This window comes from Lasioglossum baleicum, chromosome 10, assembly GCF_051020765.1.
Source record: "Lasioglossum baleicum chromosome 10, iyLasBale1, whole genome shotgun sequence".
NCBI classification, from domain to species: Eukaryota; Metazoa; Arthropoda; class Insecta; order Hymenoptera; family Halictidae; genus Lasioglossum; species Lasioglossum baleicum.
This window is the reverse complement of record NC_134938.1, coordinates 16,687,250-16,703,622: the sequence shown is the minus strand read 5'-3', so window position 1 is coordinate 16,703,622 and position 16,373 is coordinate 16,687,250. Positions and strand designations below refer to the sequence as shown.

Below are 16,373 nucleotides of genomic sequence, written 5' to 3'. Positions count from 1 at the left end.
TCCGTGTTCCCGTGTTGATTCACATCGTCCCCTGGTTGCCATAATTGACTATAGCTCCTGTCATTTGTTTAGAGTTTAGATACTCCTAAAGGCTGGCACCTACGAACATACGAAACAATGATAATAATCAACCACCAGATGGCACAATGAAAGAATTTAGAGACCTGATAAATTTGACGATTGTTTCGTTGAAAAATGAAAGCAGCGAACATCAGTTGTTACGAGCATCTAGTATTATAATAATTAAATGGCAGCTATCTCGTCTGTTTCATTTAGCTCTCAAGGCGCAATTTTTATCCTAATTTATAATTCTCAACTCTTTAGAAATTTCATCGAATTAATTAGTCGAATTTTAAACAATAAGAGGAATTCTTATGATAACTTTAATAGTAAATTAATTTAAAATTTGAATCGAGGAGAATCTCCAGTCTGAATTAATGATTAAATATCAAGAGGGACTCTGATCATTGTGATCTCAAGAACCTCGACAGGAAGAGGCGGCGTTTTCTGATTGTTACGCGAAGAAAAACGGTGGAAAGTGGCAGTTAGAATTAATTACCCTCGATTAGTGTGAACGAACCAATTGTGGCGGACACGCGTCGATCCTTCCTAATAATCTTAACCCTTAGCACTCGAGTAATGACTCTCAGGCGCCACTAAAAATTGATCCGAATTTCAAGAGATATTTTTTCAAAAATTGCTATTGATCGGAAAGTTTTAGAGCATAATATTGATTAACGCGTACTTTCTGGTATGTATGCTCTTACATATAGAATGTATAAATTATCACAATTTAGAAATATTGAAAATGTATTGGGTTGGCAAGAAAGTAATTTCGGTATTTTAAAGTGAATTTGTTCCGGCAAACCGGTGCGCATCCGATCGGCTTTACCGACCTCGCGTGGCCACGATCGGGTGACGTCACGTCGTCGCGGCACCCCCCACGCTGCGGCCGCGGAACGCGCGATTTTCGGCAGGCACCGGCTGATCGAGAACTCTACTACTCTGTTAACGGACATCGCGTTCACCACACAACCGTTAGCAGTCGTCAACACACGCGTTCTTACACATCGTTTCAAAACGATACACGTTCGTCGCCTCGCGTTAATGGTACCACCTCGCGTACTCCTCTATCGTGGGCCATCACATTCATCGTGCGACATACTCAATTACTTGTACAATTTGTTATCGTGTCTGATTAAAGTGTGGTTGTTACAAACTCAGTTACGTCAACGTTCACCCACGACGATCCCCCAAATTCCCACGTCCGATCCACGAACAGAATTAAAACCCAATTTTTTTATTCAAGCAATAAACTTTCACTAATGATGATGACCTGGCATCGCACTTGGATCAGTTTCTGGCCGATGAGGACTAGTAGTTTTATGAGCGCAGAATTGTCTAGCTAATGGAAAGATGGCAAAAGACCATCGAAGAAAAAAATGGGGGTTTTTTATTGCACCTTAAAATACCGAAATTACTTTCTTGCCAACCCAATAGGTTTCTCGCTAAAATACTTGTCACTTGTCTATCCACCTGAGGAATCATTTCTGACGTGATTTCCGTTTCCCAAGGCGTCGGACCTTCAATTTTTATGTCTGAAAATTGTATTTCGTTGTATCTTGTGATATTTAATAAACGTATTGTCGTTCTTCTGTTTACAGGTGAGTACCTTACGCTTTCTAAGAGAAGCATAAGCGGACCGACCATAAGCGGACTACCTCCGACGCCTGATTGTATGTATCGTAATTACAGAAATCCATGATTGTCAGCTATTATCAGCCGAATTAAATATTCGCTAAATCAAACGTTTGTTACCGACATGAATTTAATAAAGCGACAATCATCACCGGAGTAATATTACGTATAGCATGGTTTTCTCAACAATGAATTCAAACAATTCTCGTATTAATCGTCTGTTTCGATACGAAAGGATTTCTTTCATTTTCATATGTACATGTAAACGTACATACAGAATATCACACACGAGCAAGATTGCTATGCGCGTCTTTCGTCAGTTCTTTCTGTATAAAATTGTGGGCTTGATTGTTTTGCCCTCACGTATGAATTTCGTCGTTCGTGTCGACGATTCCACGTGTCGTAGACTAAATGAAATCCACTATTTAATATAAAACAATTTATTTAACACTTGGTTCACACCAGGCTTATGCACGTGCTTCCACGTTGATTGCCAGAACAAGAAGAAAGACGAATCGCTCGTCGTGCGGATGCACGGCTAAAAACATTTGACAATCGCGGCGGCGCGGCGGTAGCCGACCACCAACGAAGGTGTCCGAAGCGATCACCGATTCGCGATCGACGAGCTATGACTCTATGACTATTGTACACTTTCATTACTTTGAAACTTCGTTGTTTCTTCTTTAGTTCTTCAATGCATAAATCGTTTACGTAACGTGCTGTACCATTTCTTTGAAAACTTGTAGAATAATGGAAAAATAGATTATCTACGTCAGCTAGCTTTTTCTACATTCGTTTGACACCATCGTAAATGTATGCACATCTGTAGGTTCGATATCGATAAAAATAGTTACAGCTGAAATGTCTCGACTGGTTAGCATAACAACGGTTCAAAATTACTATTAAACCATTCCTATCTCCCCGCAATGCGTTGTACGCATGAACTACGGATAATCCTATAACAAATTATTTGGCAATTTGACATGCAATGAAACAATAAAATAATATTTAGAATCGTGACGAGGACACTTACTAACGGGTGTACTACTCGGCCCAGTATCGATGAATTACGAAAATATTGGATTCTGACTGAACAGATGTTATCATCATAAAATAAGACACTGTGGTCTTCACCAGCTGGAAAGCAAGGTTCAATGAGACGAGATACAGTCACGTAAAAGCGTGGTGGTGACATTTATGTGAAAAAAATATTTCATATTTCCTGAATGGTAGCTGACAATTTTTTGTTGGACACACTGTTTTCGCGCGTGTTTCGAAAAGGGAGATTCGCACTTGTTGAGTTTTCAATTAACGTTTATGAACTTAGGTACAAATCTGTTACTGGCAGAATTAACTTTGGACAACTAGTTATAACGGAGCGGTTCGATAAAAATTTAAACGGACGATTGATTACAAGCGGGAACACGATTGTTCGGATATGATCTTCAAATCGACGAGAGATCAAAAGCAACGATATTGCTATAGCGACGAGATTTTGAAGGTTCTGTTCGGACGCGATCGCGTATGATTCTTGGGACGAGACTACGGAAGTCCTAGAGATGAAATCACGATCAGTTCTTCGGACGAGACTGCGAATCAGTCTTCAGACGATATCCTAAATGCTCTGCGGACGAGACTACGAGTGGTCTTCCGGGCGAGACTACGAAACTCTCTTCTCCGGATGAGACTAACAATAAGAAATGCTCTTACGATGTTCAGAAACATTCTGGCGATGCGAAGAAACGTTCAGCTGGAACTCGGAACGTTCTGTTGAGAACACGATATTCTCCGGCTGAGACTACCAAACGATCATGGTAAGAGCACGATATGTTCTGACTCTCTGCTCCGGGGTCCGCTCGCTGGTCACCTCGTTTGTGCGAAAATCTTCAACGGGATGGCCCGATTATCGGGGATTATACATATAGGGGATAATGCCCTATATTATGTAGGGGAGAATCATCCCCATTCGATGATTGACTTGAGTGAGGAGGACCATCCGGACAGCCCTCACCAGTGGAGGAGGAAGTCCCAACGTCAGGTCAATCGCGGAAACTTCGGGGGAATATCGTATAACGGACCGCACAAGTTTTAAGGCCCCTTGTCTCGAGCGGACGAATGACCATCAGGCTCAGACCCAGTGTTGGGCTATCGGGCGGGTTGCACGCGCATGCGCAACCAAATGCAGGACCGTATGTGCGTTCTATAGTCCTAAGCAACGGCTGGAATGCTTCAAAACATCGTTAAACCATGCGACACTATGTACCTTGGCCTTCGTGGGTAATACCGAACAACTGTAATTGCTCTTCCCCAAAAACCCTGCGCATTTGCGACCTGTCCATAAAAAAACAATTTTGCGGAATTATGCGGGGTGACCAAGGTACCCCAACTTTGTACTTCACTGACGCTAGAATCGTCGCACATGCGCGTGCAACCCGCCCAATATCCCAACACTGCTCGGTCCTTGGATCCGGGACCCTTGGTACCTCGCGTACGGTTCCCTTTAGAAATTGTAGATTTCTAAAATAGCTAATGACAAACACCGCTGTTTGGTCCGACCTGATGGCCCAAGGGGGTGCGAATACGAGCCACGGAGCCTCACTGACCTTGAGGATGACAATGGCGTGAGGGCCAGGCATGGCGGTTATGGTCATAAGTAACTAAAATGTTCGGTTTTTCGAGACCCTTGCCGACGGTAATATAGAGATTATACGGTAAAAATGTAAAACGAATGCCGCGCGGAATGGCAGATGTTTAACGTTCGATTTCTTAAAAATAACGCAAATACTAAGATATTCTCGTAGAGCATGAAAAGACGAGTCCAACGAGTACCATGAACATACCCTTACGATCATTCGATCTCCAGATATTCCTGACGAATCCAGCGACCTAAACAACCATACCATTTCGATCATTATACTAGAACAATTTGTGTCGGAAAGCATCGAATGTCATACCATATTCAAACACAAATGTCTAAAGAGTGTATCATCGAAATGTTATTGTAATCGTTGGATTCGCGTTTCCATCCTCTACAGCAGACCTGGGCGACGCTGGCTCAAAAAACACATGTTGCTGCTACTCATTTGTCGGAGTGGCCGTGGTTGGGGTCTTACCGAGCAATAGAAGGAGAGAAGCAGCAACATGTGTTTAACGAGCTAGCGTCGCCCAGGCCTGCTGTACAGTAACATCCAGGCAGAACGCAAGATTGTCTTTTAAAAAATACGAATAACCTTTAAATCTAGTTACCATATGACCGTGAGAAAAGATTCGTTCCACTGTTTGCACGCGTCCCTTGAGATCCGTTATTACTTGTGAAAAGACGATTCCACCAGTCCGTGTCGATATCTTGTGCATACATTGTTTTGCGTCCTTCTGAATCGATGATTTCGTATTTCGAGTCTCTGCTGTATCGAACAGCACCCGTATCTAAATGAACAAAAGGGACCCATTATGCGAGCGGAAATTTCCAATATTCTATCGCTTAAATGTCGGCGCATATCCGAGCGTCGAGGGAAAGCCGCGGATGATCGCGAGAAGGCCGCGGACGTCGCGTCGGTACGGCATCAAATCTCGAGCGGATTGACGGCTACATTTCGTAGAGTCTTCTGAAATAGTCTAACGATAGAGCGACGTCTCGCTCTTGTACTCCTGCAAAATAAATCTATTTACAATGACCTATTATTTACAGTGGCTTGCAGTAAGGTTCGCACGTTCTTTAAAAGAGAATAGTCTTGTCGAAGGCTGCTATTCGCAACTTTTCTGATCTGTTTTCAGAATTTTGAAGATACGTTTCACGTGTCGACCAAACATTTAAAAAATTTAACCATCTAGCAGCACCATTTGGAATCTTCATCTCCAGCTGCTTGGAGTCTTGCGACGCTTTAAGCATAACCTCGAAATGAATATTAATGTATTATGCGAGGAACGCCTATGCAATATAAAATATGGGAGACTGAATTAATACACAGGGGAATGCAAACTAATCAGTTTTTTCCAATGATTCTTTCGCGTGATCGATCAAAGTAACATCAGCTCGACTTAATTTTATTAATTCAATCCAGAGGAGGAGCAACGACGGGGGCCTGTAAAAAACAGTTGCGTTTGAGGAAGAAGAGGCTGTAGGCCCCCAGATGTTCCATACTGTTAACACTAAACCTACCGAGCCATAAAAGTGACTGGTACACATGTTACCTTATAAAAATGACAAGATTGATTTTATTTAGACTTTGTGCAGCTCCTATTGTAATATGTGCTCCACGAAAGATATCTATGCAATCATTTCTTCAACAGAGTGCCACAGAAATGCGACAATTAGTATAAATCGTTGGCTGTGTATAGAAATCTCATAATATGTTTATTCGGAGTTACTGCTCGTTATTTACTTTTCAAACAACCCCTGTTATGGTTTGCGACGCTGTCGATCAATTTAATACAAAAATTTGAAAAGAGCCGAGCATATTATTTATATAACACACGTATATAACACACGCGATTAATAAATAAATGAGTTCGTACCGTAAATAGTAATGATTATTCACCACCATGTATGTGCATTGTACAATCGTGGGAAAGAAGATGCGTTACGAATTCGAAAGGCACAGGTTGACTATCGCATGAAATTAATAACAAGTTCGTAAATCTCAAGTTGGTGAACGGCCAGTCGACAGTATCGACTGTTTAGGTAGGGCTACCCGACTAGTGCGATGTCTAATTCCGACTGAAGAAGAGAGTAGAGTCGCGAGTGAAAGGAAGGTAGAAATTACACTTGGCAGACACTCTAATTACCGGAAGCTGCCTGAATAAGATATGGGAGCGTGCTGCGAGTTGCAAGGTGACGGAAATTTTACATGTATCAATCGCACACCCACCCTCGGCGACGATGGAGGCGTTTCGAAAGAACTACAGTGTCTACTATTCTATTCTGTGCTTCACAGGGCTCTGGCCCTACGATCAATCCACCCTGTCTAAGATTAAAAGAACCGTTCTTCCCCTGATTACCATCTGCTGCATAGCGGTTCAGGTGACCAACATTTCATTTACTGTACATAACTCTACCTCGTTAGTTCTTCCGGTCAACGAACTAATTTCACTTTAAATCATATTGTTACGACATTCGGAAATATTCGGGGAAACTGTGATTTTGCCAGAAGTTCTGGTTACCCGTTGTTTATTTATAAACTGCGGATCTTTGTGCAAAATAAAAAATGTTCGCATTGATTGGAGGTTACAGGAGCCAAATATAAATTGTATTCTTCTTTTAATCATCCTATTACGCTGAAAATAATACATTGATGTCCTTAAATATTTTTAATATATCCACTGCTTTAAATTGTACTTGTCCATTTTTGTCATAAATGCATAAAATCCGCAGTCTATTTATTTATAATCGCTTTTATCCTCGTGGACAATTTACGTGAGAACATTTTTATAATTTTTTTTTGAAAATGTAATGTAACGACACTTACACTCGCTCAAATAATTCGAATATTCGAATAATTTATATCGTAACTATGATATACCTTTCAAGAAGGGATGAAAACGTTTTCCAGGTGTACTCTATAAAGTATGTAGAATTGACGTTGCCCAATTTGCTCACGATGTTATCGTATACCGGTCCCATGCTGTTGTTCTTTTTACGATACGTTGGTTTTACCGTGAATTTTCCAGTAGTAAGTACGAAAACACGTAGCTATTATATGACCATTTAAGAGGAATGACTCGTGTAACAGCTGGACAGATCCAATGTCATTATCGCTGCTATTGAATTGATTATAGAATCTTTTCTGTGCATGCAATTGAAATATCTTCAATGCCTCTTACTTGAGTTGCTTCTTTCTAATATTTTATAGTTAACAAAAACTAATACGATCTCAGTAATTTCTTCGTGTGGCTGCAGATGAAGTCTTTCTTAGAGAACATGCAACATGATTGCGACGTGCTGGTGAATCCGAATGAGGTGAAGATTTTGTTCAAATATATCGGCAAGTCAAGACTCATAGTTTACATGTTTCTTGGTAAGAATTGTGAATATTGATTAAAAATAATCTCGTCGTTAGATGTTCTTTGCTCCAGTTTCTTAGAATCGGTACAGACAATTTTTATTCTGTGTGAAGATCCACAGAAAATCGTCGAACGACAAATGGAAAATTCGCTTAAGGCGGTACACTCGTTTCCAGAATTGCAAGGGTGCAATTTACACTTTTCTATTAAATATGGCCGGGTTCTTCTTTCTTTTGCACAGCAGTATAGCCATGAAAATAGCTGCATGCGCAGTTGTATGCTTCTGAATAATGCAAATTGCGCCTCATAAACGAAAAAACTAGCGTTTTTGACTACTGAAAACTCCAATTTTTGTATTATCGAGAAATGATAATGTGCATCCCGCACTCTCGCAATCCAGGAAAAACGAGTCTACTCCCTTAACAATTGTATTTAATTTCTGTAGGTATGTCGTTCGTTGGAATATTTGTCATGCTACTGCTGTTACTGATTCCCACATTACTGCATTTCAAATATCAAGTGCCCATCATCCAATTATTTGGGTTCTTTTACACAGAGTATAATACGAGCACTGACTTAATCTGTATATATTTCTACCTAACTCTCGTGCTTGGTGTATTGTCAGTGTCATGTACGGAAGCGTCGCTCGCTGTCATCTCGTTCTACCTGTCTGGACTCTTCGAAATCGTTGGGTACGTTCAAAACAACATGCATCAGTTGTTCAAATACATTCGTGAATTTAATCTGATCAATATATCAGATGATTGCATAAGTTCTTGTCTGATTTGAAAATAAAATTCAATGGTTAAATTTGAAACAATACGGCTTCATTGTAGAAATTCTACAATTTAAAAAGAATGGTGACTATATAATTTTTTTTACACTCCGCCGTGCAGTACGGTTTGCGATATCTATGAAAATCGGGCACCAAGTGCAATAATCTAATATTTTTCTTCGTCCAGTTATCGAATACGAACTGCAGTTGATAAGGCAGCAAGGTTGGCGTCAACGGACCCTATCGACATCGGCCCTGCTGTGGACATGCACAACAGAGCTCACGAGTCGGTACCTTTATGCACACGTGACTGTAACCATTTATTCGTATATTATATTATTGCTTTATTACGTGTACTATGTATCTGACGTTATGGATATGTAACACAAGGCTCGCCATTGCCTTCGAAAAAAATGTACTTTTTTCATACATGCTGGCAATTTTAGCGGTTGTGGGCTCGTTCGCTGTCAATTTGTACCGCGTGAGTATTATTTCTATATTTGTAGAAATATTTCGTTAAACTTTCGCCGGGGGGACCAACAATTTTCTACTTTTCTCAATGTATGTACTATTATACAGTTCGATGAATGAATGTTGGAACTTTATATGCTAGCGCTAGGAATCCAAGTCCTAACCGATAAGCACTCGAAACTGGGTTTCTACTCGTCGAATTGTACAATATTAAGTTCGGAAAAGTTGAAAATTTTTGTTTCCCCGAGTGAAACCTCATTGCATTTCGTATGCAACAACCTGATGAAAAACCGTCGAGAAATAACGAGATGGATTTTTAATAATACCAGGTTTTTCTATCGATCATGGAGAATTACAGCCCGGTAGAGATTTTTGTTCCCATTCTAGTGACACTAGTCCATCTGCTGGTCATGTTGCTGAACAATTATAGCGGTCAGTCTGTGATAGACACTAGTTCCCAAGTTTTTATTGAAGCGTAAGTCTGAGATTCTATTAAATAGAAATGTATCTTGTCGATCTATGAAAATCCAGGTAATACTGGATCGAATTGTTTTTTGGTTTCTACGAACTGCGTAGAAATAATACTATACAGATTAAATGTTCTTCGTACAATTATGAGTAATTTTATGACAAGCCACCCCAGTAACATTGCGATATTTGTCAGTGACCGCGTACGCGGTCAAAGCGTATGTGCGGAAAAAGAAGAATCTTCATCTTCGTTCGAGACAAACGATGTCTATATCAATTGTAGGAAACTGGGACCGTGTAGAAATTTCGGTAGTGATCATACACTAATCCTCTATGGTTGCAAAAAGGACGTACACGATGAATACAAAAAAAAATCCCCTCCACTGTAGTAATCTGATCTCGGTTTGGGTATATGGGTGTGAACCGCTACTAATCCAATGACAAAACTTCTTTAGTTTTCATTATTTTATTATGGGACTTTCATCAACTTATTTCTAGCATTTTTCTCATTAGGATAACATATAATAACATATAACAACACGATATAATTTCAACTATATTTAGTGGTTTAATCGACGATGAAAGTTTCCGGCACAAGGAAGGACAGCGTATGGGAAAGTAAGTGACGCAGACAATCGCCGTCGTCGGCACATCTCAAAGCCCCGCGTGTTCGCGTGATCATCGATGAAACCACTAAATACAGTTGAAATTATACCGTATTTGGTGTTATTTTAATCCGAACAATACCAGAAATAAGGTGGTGAAAGTCCCACTAAAAAATAGTGGAAAAGAAAGACGTTTTGTACATTCGATTACGTCGGCGAGTAGTGGTTCACACCGATACGACTCGGCCGCGCGACTCGTATTTACATACTGTCCTCTACGTTCGCTTTTCGTTTGTACTCTCGGTAGGTCGGCCTCGGAGACGCAGTCATAAAAAATAATGTCGGTATGCGATAGTTGTCCGTGCAGAACACAGGCTGTCTGACAAGAATCGTGACTTTACTGTATTTACATTAGAAACGTATGTACATATATGATAAGAAAATAACAATAAGACCGTATTCGATTGAAACAGATACAATTCAGTGTGGTACCTGATACCACCGAAGTCACAAAAAATGTTGCTGATCGTGTTAACAAAAAGTATGACTGCAACGAAGATTAATGTCGCTGGGTTGTTCGTTCCGTGCTACGAAGGTTTCTCAACGGTAATTGAACATAATTTTCTGTGTCGTGTTTTTAATACTGTTCAGTTAGACAGCGGTAATTTTTGTTGCAGATGATGAGCTCGTCGTTCTCGTATTTTACCGTTCTGTATTCTGTGTAGCAGAGCGTTTTGCACTAACGGTTAGGCCAAATGTAGTGGGAAGCGTAGTGGGATACTACACGATATTCGATAAAATATCTTGAAAATACTAATTTTATGTCATGAAATGATTACATAATAGAAGGTGTTGAAGGTAACAATTGTTTTCCGTGTTCCCGTGTTGATTCACATCGTCCCCTGGTTGCCATAATTGACTATAGCTCCTGTCATTTGTTTAGAGTTTAGATACTCCTAAAGGCTGGCACCTACGAACATACGAAACAATGATAATAATCAACCACCAGATGGCACAATGAAAGAATTTAGAGACCTGATAAATTTGACGATTGTTTCGTTGAAAAATGAAAGCAGCGAACATCAGTTGTTACGAGCATCTAGTATTATAATAATTAAATGGCAGCTATCTCGTCTGTTTCATTTAGCTCTCAAGGCTTTGAATCGAGGAGAATCTCCAGTCTGAATTAATGATTAAATATCAAGAGGGACTCTGATCATTGTGATCTCAAGAACCTCGACAGGAAGAGGCGGCGTTTTCTGATTGTTACGCGAAGAAAAACGGTGGAAAGTGGCAGTTAGAATTAATTACCCTCGATTAGTGTGAACGAACCAATTGTGGCGGACACGCGTCGATCCTTCCTAATAATCTTAACCCTTAGCACTCGAGTAATGACTCTCAGGCGCCACTAAAAATTGATCCGAATTTCAAGAGATATTTTTTCAAAAATTGCTATTGATCGGAAAGTTTTAGAGCATAATATTGATTAACGCGTACTTTCTGGTATGTATGCTCTTACATATAGAATGTATAAATTATCACAATTTAGAAATATTGAAAATGTATTGGGTTGGCAAGAAAGTAATTTCGGTATTTTAAAGTGAATTGGAACCCAATTTTTTTATTCAAGCAATAAACTTTCACTAATGATGATGACCTGGCATCGCACTTGGATCAGTTTCTGGCCGATGAGGACTAGAAGTTTTGTCAGCGCAGAATTGTAAAGCTAACGGAAAGATGGCAAAAGATCATCGAACAAAAAAAATTGGGGTTTTTTATTGCACCTTAAAATACCGAAATTACTTTCTTGCCAACCCAATAGGTTTAGTGTTAAAATACTTGTCACTTGCCTATCCACCTGAGCAATCATTTCTGACGTGATTTCCGTTTTCCAAGGCGTCGGACCTTCAATTTTTATGTCTGAAAATTGTATTTCTTTGTATCTTGTGATATTTAATAAACGTATTGTCGTTCTTTTGTTTACAGGTGAGTACCTTACGCTTTCTAAGAGAAGCATAAGCGGACCGACCATAAGCGGACTACCTCCGACGCCTGATTGTATGTATCGTAATTATAGAAATCCATGATTGTCAGCTATTATCAGCCGAATTAAATATTCGCTAAATCAAACGTTTGTTGCCGACTTAAATTTAATAAAGCGAATATCATCACCGTGAATCGTCTGTTTCGATACGAAAGGATTTCTTTCATTTTCATATTTACATGTAAACGTTCATGCATAATATCACACACGCGCAAGATCTCTATGCGCGTCTTTCGTCGATACTCTCATTTCGTTGAAACTTCATTGTTTCTTCTTTTGAAGAACTCGATGCTTAAATCGTTTACGTAACTTGCTGGACCAGTTCTTTGAAAACTTGTAGAATAATGGAAAAATAGATTGTCTACGCCAGCTGGTTTTTTCTACATTCGTTTGACACTATGGTAGATGTATGCACATCTGTAGGATAACACAAGGACCCAGTTCGATATCGATAAAAATAGTTACAGCTGAAATGTCTCGACTGGTTAGCATAACAACGGTTCAAAATTACTATTAAATCATTCCTATCTCCCCGCAATGCGTTGTACGCACGAACTACGGATAATCCTGTAACAAATTATTTGGCAATTTGACATGCAATGAAACAATAAAATAATATTTAGAATCGTGAAGAGGACACTTACTAACGGGTTTACTACTCGGCCCAGTATCCATGAATTACGGAACTATTGGATTCTCACTGCACAGATGTTATCATCATAAAATAAGACACTGTGGTCTTCACCAGCTGGAAATCAGGGTTCAATGAGACGAGATACAGTCACACAAAAGCGTCGTGGTGACATTTACGTGAGAAAAATATTTTATATTTTCTCAATGGCAATTGACTTTTTTTGTAGGACGCCCTATATACATAGTATCTTCGATATTCCCGTAGAGCATGAAAAGACGAGTCCAACGAGAACCATGACCATACCATTACGATCATTTGAATTCGAGATATTGTTGTTTGAATGGAACAAGCCTAATCCAAAATTAATCTTTCAGACACCAATATCTCGAAGTTGAATGATCGTAATGGTATGGTCATTGTACTCGTTGGACCCGTCTTTTCATGCTCTACAAGACTATCGTAGAAAAAATAGCTCTTGTGGATCATAATTAATTACAAACCGCTGAGAAGCCTTCGATCGAAGCAGTGTAAAACCCGTAAAAGTCGAATACTATCGGATCGCTGCACCTTGTCAAGATAATTAGTAGATTCTTCTGAATGGAGACTGACCTGTTGTACCACGGCGTGGAGTAACTGTAAAATGAATGGAATCGGTCTCACTGAACCGGCCCCACCGCCATTCATTTTCAATAAAATCACGAAATTGTTCGAACTTACATGATTGTGGGCAAATCATCCGCATAGTCCACGACTTTTTGCATCACATAATTCAGATAGAACATGTACGTCAGCTCGGAAAGAGACAAGAATGAGGCCAGCAACATCTCCTCCACATTGTGAGTGACACTCAAAGCGGTGGAGAGCTGAAACATGCGCATATTTCGAGAGATTCGTCACAATATCGTTTCTATCGTAATCGATGAAGGGACAGATCGACATACACGAAAGAAATTGATTGCCAATGAGAAGACAGCGATCACGATAAGCACGGCGTACGAGAATGTGAATTTACTTTTCAGGTAGGTCAGGAAGCTTTAAGAACAAACAAGACCACGAGTGAACATTAATAACACCGGAAATCGAACGATTCCGTTGAACCTGTGCTAAAGGAGTCTCATTCGATCATAGAGATTTTTTTCTTACAGATTGACGTAAAAATTACCAATCAAATTTCGCAAGCATGAACACAACGACAGTTCTAATGTTCGACTCGCTCTGCACAGACTCAAATGTTTCTGGCAGGTGACGTTTTAATTAGCATTTCTCTGCGAGTGTGCTACGATTTCGCAAATACTAACGCTTTTGCCTCGATGTGGTACGTAACCGCGGTTGCCAGACACTTCTTTCTGTAAACCTCCATAACCTCCTGCGAGGTATCGGGCGGTCTCTCGGAAACCCCTTTCTCGATGTGGTAGCTGGAAATCATGGCACGCAGTGTTCAGGATTTCGATTATCGTAATACAGGGTGTCCCAAAATTCGTGAATTTCCCGAAAGGGGGTGGTTTCTGAGACCATTTCGAGCGACATTTTCCTTTGCGAAAATGTTATCCACGGCTTTGTTTAGGAGTTATTAACGAAAAACACGGACCAATCAGAGCGCGACCTAGGCGCGAGGCGCGCCAACTGTTTATTGGCCGACTGTGGCAACTCGTGTCTAGGTCGCACTCTGATTGGTCCGTGTTTTTCGTTAATAACTCCTAAACAAAGCCGCGGATAACTTTTTTGCAAAGGAAAATGTTGCGTCAAATGATCTCAGGAACCTCCCATTTCCGGCTGTTGAAGGAATTTTCGGACACTCTGTAGAAAAGTACCGACTGCATCGAGTAGGGTAGTCTTCTTTTACCTCGCGAGTTCGAGCAAGCTGATACTGTGCTGAAGCCACATAATGTACAAGGTCTCCGTAGCTACGAATGCAGTTCCACCGAAGAAGATCGTCAAATTTGTATGGATCAGTTTAAGGAAGAAATATTCCTCCTCGTCGATCAAATAATCCGTCATAACCGGGAAAGGATCAGTTACATTCGAGTTCGGCGGTGCTGTTACGACCATAAAATAGGATGAAGAGCGGAACACCACCAGGAGTAATGCTGACGGATAAATAAATACTGCAACATACACATGATCGTAACGTAACTTATTCCAGGCAGGGATTCATACCGGTATAATACCGGTATACAAAATAACGGTATTATAACGGTATTACACCAATAACCTTTATAGAAACCGAAATACCGGTATGACATCATACCGGTAAATGGAAAAATACCGGTATATTTCAGGAACTTATACCGGTATGATACTATTTGAAAGTACCGATATATTTTCTGATATTTGATAATTTTCTTATTTTATTTAACAACAACAGACATCTTGCGACAACGAACAAGCGTTACCGTGACGACGCGGCGCACGGAGGCCGCCGCGCTGCGGAGCGCGGAAGGCGGAAATAATTGAATACGCGGCAAGGCCAAAGGCACGTAGGATTTTTGTTTTTTTGCAAACTTGTTAAAAAACTTTAACAGCTAATATATCAATAACTATTTGTTGATGTAAAAAAAACTTTAACAACAATTTTCTTTGTTATAAACACTTTTGCGGCAAGTTTCTCTTACAAATGTCCACCGATCCAGAGGTGTAGATTCACCCCTAGGACGGATGGCCATTACTTTTTATACACCATGTAGAGTATTCCAATTTTCAGCCAAAATAAAGAACGTGGGATGCAGTGTATAAATACGACTGGGAGTAACTGTATTTACGACTACTTACTGTAATTTGGTGACCACACTCATTAATTATGCATGTCGATTTATTTTGCGATGATTTATACTCGAAGTATTCAAAAACAGCATTTATCTTCCTTCGACCAATGGGACATAAGAAATGTCTTACACTGACACTGACTCTAATACTAATTGTAAGATTAATGCTAGAAAAACTAAAAACGAACTAAAATAACGCACTAATGAACTATAATGAATAAGAAATATTCTAATATCAACTAAAAAGTAAGTATAAAGTATTAAATATATGTATACAATAACGGATAATGTTCCGATATCGAAAAATTGGTATATACGGAGGAAAAATGGAGGTGGTGAGGGATCTGAGAGAAAAACGTATGTCGTTCGTGATGGCTAATGACAAAACAAAATGAAAGATTGCTTTATTAAAACAAAAATCCTACGTGCCTTTGGCCTTGTCGCGTATTCAATTATTTCCGCCTTCCGCGCTCCGCAGCGCGGCGGTCTCCGTGCGTCGTCACGGTAACGCTTGTTCGTTGTCGCAAGACGTCTGTTGTTGTTAAATAAAACAAGAAAATTAAAAAAATTACCGGCAAATATCAGAAAATATATCGGTACTTTCAAATAGTATCATACCGGTATTTCGGTACAACGTACAACCGAAAATACCGGTATAAGTTCTTGAAATATACCGGTATGTCCATTTACCGGTATGGTGTCATACCGGTATTTCGGTTTCTATAAAGGTTATTGGAGTAAAATACCGGTATAATATTTTATAGTTACTTTGTATACCGGTATTATACCGGTATGAATCCCTGATTCCAGAGCTCGAAATTACTTACCCTACTCGCGAATACAACAACTCCCCTCTAGTTTAAAATAAAATTTGCCCAACACTGACTAGGGACGCCACGGGAAGGGAGACACGCGG

The 16,373-nt window shown here is 39.9% G+C and overlaps 2 protein-coding genes across 5 annotated transcripts in view; both read left to right on the top strand.

Moving 5' to 3' along the window:
- The window catches only part of Alpha-man-ia (alpha-Mannosidase class I a), a 679,808-nt gene that overhangs the window by 586,014 nt on the left and 77,421 nt on the right, over window positions 1-16,373 (top strand). The window lies entirely within an intron of this gene.
- Window positions 1,704-15,118, top strand: LOC143212647 (uncharacterized). 3 transcript variants are annotated; one of them, XR_013009737.1, is made up of 3 exons: window positions 1,704-9,419; window positions 10,491-10,875; window positions 10,961-15,118. XR_013009737.1 is itself a non-coding variant. In XM_076431623.1 (3 exons), exons 1-3 carry the CDS (start codon window positions 9,289-9,291, stop codon window positions 10,740-10,742), a joined length of 312 nt encoding a protein of 103 aa, XP_076287738.1. In that variant the 5' UTR covers window positions 1,704-9,288; the 3' UTR covers window positions 10,743-15,118. The 3 variants fall into 3 exon arrangements, 2 of the variants coding, with proteins under 2 accessions (XP_076287738.1, XP_076287737.1); XM_076431623.1 differs by having other exon boundaries at window positions 10,491-10,623; window positions 10,695-15,118; XM_076431622.1 differs by having other exon boundaries at window positions 10,491-15,117.

Coding starts and splice junctions, on each gene's coding strand:
- LOC143212647 (XM_076431622.1), top strand. CDS start 9,289: ATGGAGAATTACAGCCCGGTAGAGATTTTTGTTCCCATTCTAGTGACA. Junction 9,420..10,490: donor TCCCAAGTTTTTATTGAAGC/GTAAGTCTGAGA, acceptor CGATTGAAACAG/ATACAATTCAGTGTGGTACC.